This window comes from Neltuma alba, unplaced genomic scaffold (genome assembly GCF_004799145.2).
Source record: "Neltuma alba isolate B1F8T4 unplaced genomic scaffold, ASM479914v2 tig00011265_pilon, whole genome shotgun sequence".
NCBI classification, from domain to species: domain Eukaryota; kingdom Viridiplantae; phylum Streptophyta; class Magnoliopsida; order Fabales; family Fabaceae; genus Neltuma; species Neltuma alba.
In genome coordinates, this window is record NW_021635976.1 from 119,382 (window position 1) to 128,674 (window position 9,293).

Consider the following 9,293-nt stretch of genomic DNA (forward strand, 5'->3'; position numbering starts at 1 on the left):
TTTTTATATTTAGGACATGAGATAGTATTATTTTCTCTTCAAGTATAAAAGCATCAATATTATCACATAGACACATAAAATTTATATAAAATTATACTATCTTAGGTCATAATTATAAAAGCTTGTTTGTAGTCTACTAACAAGCTTCTAACAAGTATTATTCATAAGCCATGTATAAATGAAGCCGCTCATTTTATACTCTTGAAGAAAGCAAATGTCCCGCCATTTGGATTAAAAAGGAGATAGAAGACGACAATACATTGTCTGTGCGCGTGAGAGAGAGAGAGAGAGAGAGAGAGAGAGCATTTTAATTCGAGGCTCCACCAGATATTCATCTACCTCAAATGTCGAGCTTAGATTCGACCTACCCACAAATCCATAATGTATCGGCCCTTGATTCTTGACCATGTTCATCTTTTCGGTCTCGTCGGACTTTCATTTTCGCAAAATTGATCAGAGGTCTCATTATTTTACTATAACATTTATAAATAGTATAGTGCTCCTTTCAAATCCCGAAAGATTATTTGAAAGCAATTTTTTAATTATAATTTATAAAATATAAAATAAGTATGTAAGGGAAATTCTGTGAGTGACATATTCCTAGGCGTTTTACATCCACTCAAAAAATCACTTTTATATTTTACGAGATAAAAATTACTTTTACAGTCTTTATTGTAAAACTTAATTAACTAATTTGAATAAATTAAAAAAATATTAGCTAAATTATTTGATATGATATATATTTTAAAATATCTAAATATCTTTATTTCCTCCCGTCTCTCCTGTTTAATTATGGTTGAGGAAATACAAATAGAGTTAATTTGAAAAAATTAATAAATATGTAAAATATGTCTTATATGTAAAACTAACATTAACTCCTCAAGTAAACCATACATTAAGGATCTATTTGGTTCATGAGGGGAGGGGAGGGAAAAATATTTTAACATCAACAATTTTGTCCTTATTTTATTTAAGATTATTTTTTCAAATTTTATATAATGTTTAAGAATAGAATTGTAAATAACATTCAATATATTGAGCAATACTTATATAAAAATTCTAATATACTCTAAAGCATGAAGTATTGTTGAAAAGAAGGCTGAAATAATGTTCAGCCGCAACTTGTACTGTATCCCATCTTTAAATGAAATATTTGGTCATGCAAAGGAGAGATCAACATCTGGAAACAAGAAGAAAATGATTTAGGAGTATAGGGATATTAAAAATAAATATTGGCATAATAGTCACAACATAGTAAAATATTGTTATTTCTCTTCAAATCCTTCTAATTTTGGAAGGGAGATTGAGGAGGGAAGGGGAAGGGAAATTTTTGTGTGTGTTGTCAAATAGAGAGAAATGATTAAAGTCCTTCCTCTTCCCTCCCCTCATACCAAACACACCTTAAGTACAGAAGACTACTAAACACCTCACTTTAATATAGTTTTGGGGGTTTGTTTAGGCGAGTAAATATACCCAACATATTTCGATGTAATACCTAACCCACATGCACCTTTCCCTATCATGAACATATATAAATGCTACATTAAACTCAACTAGATTATTATTTAGAAATTGTATATATAGAAAAGAAGTAAATTAAAAGAAGTTATAATGTCAACAACTAAATAATACAGCAAGATCAAAGAATCCATAGAAAGGTAGCTCAAAATAAAGTCATAATCTCCAGAATTTTTATAAAGGCCACACGGTAACACACAGCTTTTCGTTTACAAGCAAGTGTTGGTCTTATAAAAAGGATTATGATGGGTTAAGTACTAGGTTTCTATAGTTTAAATTACTATATCCAGTCTTTAATATAAAAGTTAGTTAACTTATTTGAATATATCAAGAAAAGTAGTTAAATTAATTATTTATAATAATGTGTGTTGTTTTTTTAAAAAATACTTTTGCTAATCATGTATATTAGTTAGAATTACCATTTGATAAAATATTTAACATGTACAACTACTATAATGACTATATTAAGAAAAATAAATAAATATGAAAAATAATATATTTATGGTCAAAATTAAATGTCAAACTAGTCTATATTTTTTTGAGATACACATATATATCAAAGAATTTTCATTTTGCCATGTTATGTATCTACACAAATCGTGTCAATTTATGCTTGTACGATTTTAAAAAATGAATATATAATGAAAAAAACTATATAATTTATCCATATCGGGTACGACCTTCTTTTTCCCGAGAAAAAAGAGACAAAATGGCTTTCCACATCATAGCCTCATATTGACGGTAATATGATACGCCCTTATGCGCATATGAGTGCCGTGTAGGATTTCCACAATTTATTTAAATAACCTTAAATTATTTGATATTATTGAAACCCATCTAGAAGATATCATCTTCAATGAAGAATCGGGATCAACAATCATGTTATTCTTGATGATTTATAAAACAAGATAAATTTGAGAAACTCTCAAGGTATAACATCTTTTTAAATATTACATTCAATCTGATCTTAAATATTGAGCTAGTTTGTAATACAAATTGTATTACAAACTAGCTCAATAGAACTCTTTCATCGTTGTGTCAAAAAAGAAGTACAAAGGAAAAAAAATTCGCTAGATGATTATCACTCAGATCAGTTGTGAATTTTGATTGGAAGTTATGGTGAAACTAAACCAAAATAGAGCGAGTGAATTGTTAGATGCTTCACTGCCTAAAATAATTTGTATTATTCATAATTTATTGTTTTAAATCTTATATGATATAGATATAGATTTTTATTTTAAATTTATACACACAGGTTCTGTTTAGTTCCAACTCATTTATAAGTATACAAAAGTAATCCTTATTGCATTACTATTTCTGACTAGTTTGGTTAGATTTAACGATGATAAAAAATTACACAAGTAAAAAAGAATTGCATATTTTTCTTGGTAATATTTATTCTTAAGGGTCCCCAGAAATATTTATTGCCAGTTTGCACTCCTTGACAAAATATCGAATTTTTCCCAATATGTTAATGTGCACATTGAATTGCTGAAAAACGTAAGAAATTTTTTTTTAACAAGACAAGTGAATGACAATATGTAAACACTCATTTCATTTCACGTTACATACGAATGGAATCGAACACAAGAGCTAACAGCTAGGCAGTAAATTTAAATGAATTATTGAAAATATACACACAACCCATTCATTATATATATAAAAAATGCTCCAATGAATAACACAACACGTCACAATCTGCTATAAAACCTACGACATGAATAAATCATCGGTTATTGATGATGAACCTCCTTTGCTGTCTTTGTTAATCTCGTCCAGAATTACAATGAGTGCCACTATGAAAGCATAATCCACGTTGGGATACACTGTCACCATGAAATTTGTTTTCCCGAACATAACGCTTTCAACTGTATGCTTCTTATGCATCTGCAATATTTTCCATAATCATTTCTCACCACATGTTAATTGTATACTACTTCCAGTCTTAAATATAAGAGCTAGTAAACTAATTTGAGTAGGTTAAAGAAATAAATTAAGTTACCTATTTATAATAAATAAGTATTATCTTTTCTAAAATATCTTTGCTAATCAAGTTTATTGGTTAGAACTAATATTATTAGAAAGACTATTTTGACAAAGAAATAAATAAATATGGGAGATAAAGTAGATTATGGTCTTATATTTACAATCAAAATAAAAATCAAACGATATCTTACGTCAAGGACCAGAGGTAGTATATGTAACCATTAATTAATTCTTTATTATTCTACGGAAAAACAAATAATAGACTGAGCAAATCAAATACCTGGGCAACGATGTTGTTAGATTCACCAGCATAAACAACACAAGATCGTTCGAGCCAGCTTCCTTTGATCTTAAAGTCACAAACTTGTTCCGATGTATTAGAAGCCAAGAACACATCTAATTTGGTCTTAACTAATTGGATCAGAGATGATCGTTTCAGAGTAAAGATGAGATCTTTGGGGTCGGAGCTATCTCCTCTGAAAGCTTGCCATCTATCATGTGCTGTCATGATCTGCAATATGCATATCATTTTTAATTTTATTGCTCTCTTTTTATCTCAAACTATATAATCATTTTGATAAGAATGAACAAAAAATATGGTGATGGTGGAGTTGTGATATTCAAAGTGACAAACCTTCCTGCGGAGAGTGACGACGGGGTTCTGAGCAGCGTCAAGTAAGACACGGTGGTCATGGAGGGTTAGAACAGAAGCTCGAAGCTTGAAAACGACGTTGCCGTTTAAGTCCGTGACGGTGAACTGATCGGCAACAGTGAGCACCTTTCTAACAATCGCTAGGTCCACTGGATATGGACAACAATACTGTGGCCCCACCACAGCCATCGGCGCTGGGTAAGGCGGTGCGGATGTGGTAGGGGTGGCGCCGGAGGTGGAGGCATACGGCTGTGTATAAACCATGATTCAAGTCTAAAAAAAACCGACGAGGGATATATATATATATATATATAGGCCTAGCTAGTAAACACAAGTACGTATATATGTGTTGTGAATATGCTCTGAGATGATTATTCTGTTGCCTAAAGCTCATATATATGTGTTTCTGTGAATGTATTTTGATATCGGAAGTTTCAAGTTGTACACCCACAAGAACCAGTGTCGTCTTGTAGGAGGTGGCGAAGAAGTCGAAGTCATCAGAGGAAGGAAACTTTGGAGGACGAAGCCGTACGCGTCGTGGCCTTTATTTATGGGAAAATTACACTCAGGTCCCACAAAACACAATTAATATAAAAAAGGTCCCTCGAAATCGCAAAATGATTCTGAAGTCCCCAGGGACCTGTGTGTAATTAATTCTAATTGTGAAATTACGTAGTTACCCCTGTTAATTTGAACTTATTTACAATCTCAACAGTGGCTGTTAACAACCCGAGAAGAGGTGGTTAACAACTTCAACAACGCCCCTGGTATTCCACAGAGTGAGTTGTCATGAGCACTGCCGAGGTTGTCAATCACGTCTTCTTGGGTTGTTAACAGCCACTGTTGAGATTGTAAACGAATTACTGCAATAAAATTAGAACATATTTACAACCTCAACAGTGGCTGTTAACAACCCGAGAAGAGGTGGTTAACAACCTCAACAACGCCCCTGGCATTCCATAGAGTGAGTTGTCATGAGCACTGCCGAGGTTGTCAATCACATCTTCTCGGGTTGTTAACAGCCACTGTTGAGATTGTAAACGAATTGCTGCAATAAAATTAACAGGGGTAAGTAGGTAATTTCACAATTAGAATTAATTACACACAGGTCCCTATGGACTTCCGAATCATTTTGCGATTTCGAGGGACCTTTTTGATATTAATTGTGTTCTGTGGGACCTAAGTGTAATTTTCCCTTTATTTATTCATGGAAGCGTACGTCACCCTTTTAATTTTTAAATTTATTCATTTGTCGATGATTTGACTTTAGAATGAGTCAAATTTTATCAACGATTTCTTATTAAGAAAAAAAAAGGTTTAATCTTGCATATAAAATTCATTTTATAATATAAGTTACGCTACAAAATAAGTTTTATATTTATAACTAGAGAAATATTACAATAATTCATGATGAATATAATAAGTACGCTTAATAATTTTAGTAGTAGTGAATTTTATTTTAAGAACCGGAGCTAGTACTAATCTAATATATTTCTACTGATATAATAAGAGTCATTCCAGCAAAAATACTGCAACATGTTTTTGTTTGTATAATATTTTTTGTTTTTATTTTAATTTGTTATATTTTTCCGGCTTACGTTACATTAGCCGAATTTTTTTAAAAAAATAATTGTATTATGCATCGTTGGTATGATAATGTTATCTGTTCTAGCGTTTGACTTTTTGTAACGTGTTTGACTTGGTGTCGATTTAAATTTTTTATTCGATCAATATGACGTTAGCATAAATGAGATTAATATCTTAAATTGATTTGTCGGAAATTCAATATTTAACAACTAATTAAAATGTTAAATTATAATCTAAGCAAATTGCAACAACAAAAAACCATGAAATAAGGTATTTTGTCAAAAATGTGTTGTTATTTGCAATCCATTATTGTCAAAACCTATAAAAATGTTGTTACAAGTCCAATTTGTAATTTTCTAATTTTCATTCTTTTTTTTTTTTTTTTTACTATTTTCCCTATTTGTTAACTAATTATAGTCGCATTAGGTGAACGAGATTTAATAACCAAACAAGCATGGAGTTTTTGGTTACACTTTTTTTTTTTTAATCCTTCTGTTTGTGGATTATGCAGACTCACAAACTTACACTTATTTACGTTGGGCTGTGACGAATAAAGAGGCCTACAAAAAAAATTTAAAACCTCGCAACTTTTTTTTTGAGAATAATTTTAAAAAATACTTTAAAATTTTAAAATTTTAAATCAGTTTTGTTTACTACACTTTAATAATAATTAATACTATTTAAAAATTAAATAATAACATATTTTTATATTCATTTCTGATTTAGGATTTTGAAATTTTAGAGATTTTTTATTTTTTTCGCTGCTTTCTTTCTTTTTTATTTGGGAATTTCTTTATTGTTTAATAAAAATGGACAAAAATATATCTTTGGCTCTTTAATTTCACACAAAATTTTATTTTCCTCATTTAATTTTATAATATGTTTTTAGTCCTATTTATTAGCAGAAAATGTTGAGATTGAAATTTTAAACATTAAAAAAATGTTTGTAAATATCAATATATTAAGTTTAATTTTATTAAAAATAATAATGATGAAGAAAAAATGTTGTCATTTGAGACAAATGATATTAAGCTTAAAGGATAAAAAGATACTTTATAAAATTGGGATAATTAATTCGCAAGTCCTTATAGTTTCAACGAATTTTGAATTAGGTCCTTATAGTTTTTTTTCTTTTTATCAGATCCTTATACTTTCACTTGTTTTAATTAGGTCCTTGTATTTATTTTCTTTTTATCAAATCCTTATAAGTTCATTTTATTTTTAATTAAGTCCCTGAATTTTTATTCTTTATTTTATGAATTCTAATAGTATTATTATATAAACATAAAATAATATATATTATTTAATATTAGTTTATAAACAATAATATTCTAAAGATATTGAATTATTATAATGATTTTAAATTTTTCAGCAAAAAAATTAATTGTTCCTGAATTAATTAATTCTATTATTTTTTATTACATAATTATTAATTTAATTTACTTATTAATATTTTATATTTCATTATTAATCTATTTAATTAAGCTTATATTTAATTAATAAATAAAAATTAAAACTACATGGACCTGATTAAAAATTTAATGAAATTATAAGGACTTAATTAAAAGAAAAAATAAATACAAGGACCTAATTAAAAAAAGATAAAAGTATAAGGATCTAATAAAAAGAAAAAAAACTATAGGGACCTGATTCAAAATTGGTTGAAACTATAAGGACTTACGGATTAATTAACCCTATAAAATTAAAAGATCAAACCAAAACACTGTATAAATTTAAAAATAAAAACTGTACTTTTACCATAAAAATGTCTAAAATTATGAACTGACAAAAGGCAAAAAAAAAAAATCCCGCTAAAACTAATTTTTTCGATTATTTATTTGACATACAAAGTATTGGTCAATTTTTAGTTAATGTTATGCAATATTTAAGCATCAACTAATTAACTCATTAATGTACAAGTTAGCGCTTGGGGACGTATGAAAAGGATTCTTGTAATTCTACGCTTTAAAGTTGGGGTCAGATATGATATCAGGACTTGTTAATACTTCAAAAATTATGTATGAACGTTGGCTAAAATTTTTTTTTTTAATGTATGAAACTTGATTTAAATTTCTATTGGATGTGATATTGAAATTTTAAGGCATAATCTGTTCATAAATAATCATGCCCCCACATAAGGGGGAAAAAAAAATCATAGGTAGAATATCAATCAAGTAGCTTTGGAAAGAGAGATTTTTCAAAGTTATTACTTGAATTGTAGAAATGTCATTTAAGACTTGAGAAATCAATCAACTATTAACTATCAATCAATCATTAATAATCAATTATTATCAATGAATCAATCATCATCAATCAACTATCAATTATATTTTTAAAAATTTGTAATATTCTATTCATTTAACAACGAGTTAGGTATGATATTATAAGATCAAACATATTCAATCAATGAAATTTGAATAATGTTTTGATTGAAATTTGAGTATATTGAATTAAATGAGGAGCATCATTATTATATGAGATTTCAATTGGAGGCTCAAATGAAAAAAATAATCATTAATTTTGAATTTGAATAATATCTTAATTAGAATTTCAATATATTGAATTAAATAGGAAGTATCATAATTACATAATATACCGATTAGGAGCTTAAATAGAAAAATAAATAAATAATTTTAATTTTTATATATTCTCCATAAATTCTGCATCTCTAATTCAAATCTTATTTAAATTAATAAAAAAATTATACTCCCATAATGAATCTTGAACTACCTTAGACAGTGCAATTTATTAGAATTTAAAATTTAATCCAGTATTTTAATATGTGTTTTGGGGGAGAAATTTCTTGTTTTAATGAAATAAAAAATCAAATTAATTCACATAAAATTTTCCAAAATAACAATGCCCTCAGATTAAAATAAAACCACACACATCTGCAAGAAACTCCGTAGACAAATCAGGAGCAACTATTATTAGGAATCAATCCGTCTTCTTCTGTCGGGTTAATCTTGTCCAAAATTACAATGAGTGCCACTACAAAAAGCGTGGTCCACGTTTGGGTACACTGTCACCATGAAGTTTGTTTTCCCAAACACAACGCTTCCAACCGTGTGCTTCTTATGCATCTGCAATATAATATTCCCATCATTTTTCACTAGTCATTAATATAAAAGATAGTTAAGTAATTTGAATATAGATTAAAAAACTAATTAAATTAATTATTTGTATGAAATAAGAATTCATTTCTCCAAAATACATTTTTTAATCATGATTATTTTTTGACGGAAATTAAACCCTTGAGATGTGTAATCAATGAGGATATTTTAAAGGATGAAATACAAATTTGGAGGACAAAATTGATTAATATCTTACATTTAGTATTAAATCCAATTCCTAACTAGCTCTTATACTACCTCCGGTCCTAATCATAAGACCCAGTTGGCTAATTTGAGGAGATAAGAAAATAAGTTAAGTTAGTTATTTGTAATAAATAAGTGTTGTTATTTCTAAAATATCCTTACTAATTAAGTGTATTGGTTAGAACTTTCATTATTAGAAGGACTATCTTAGAAAAAAATGCATAAATATAAGA

At 28.3% G+C, this 9,293-nt stretch overlaps 1 protein-coding gene across 1 annotated transcript; it reads right to left on the bottom strand.

Moving 5' to 3' along the window:
- Nucleotides 1-3,058: 3,058 nt before the first annotated feature.
- On the bottom strand, nucleotides 3,059-4,563 carry LOC114763192 (protein LURP-one-related 10-like). The gene is made up of 3 exons (XM_028952806.1): nucleotides 4,139-4,563; nucleotides 3,785-4,015; nucleotides 3,059-3,405 (listed from the first exon to the last, which is right to left on the bottom strand). Exons 1-3 carry the CDS (start codon nucleotides 4,418-4,420, stop codon nucleotides 3,229-3,231), a joined length of 690 nt encoding a protein of 229 aa, XP_028808639.1. The 5' UTR covers nucleotides 4,421-4,563; the 3' UTR covers nucleotides 3,059-3,228.
- Between the last annotated feature and the right edge of the window lie 4,730 nt (nucleotides 4,564-9,293).

Bases quoted from the DNA above. Each gene is read 5' to 3' on its own strand.
- LOC114763192 (XM_028952806.1), bottom strand. From the start codon at position 4,420: ATGGTTTATACACAGCCGTATGCCTCCACCTCCGGCGCCACCCCTACC. The intron at 4,016-4,138 runs GTTTGTCACTTT...TGCATATTGCAG, and splicing joins TCGTCACTCTCCGCAGGAAG to ATCATGACAGCACATGATAG. The intron at 3,406-3,784 runs GTATTTGATTTG...AAAATATTGCAG, and splicing joins CTAACAACATCGTTGCCCAG to ATGCATAAGAAGCATACAGT.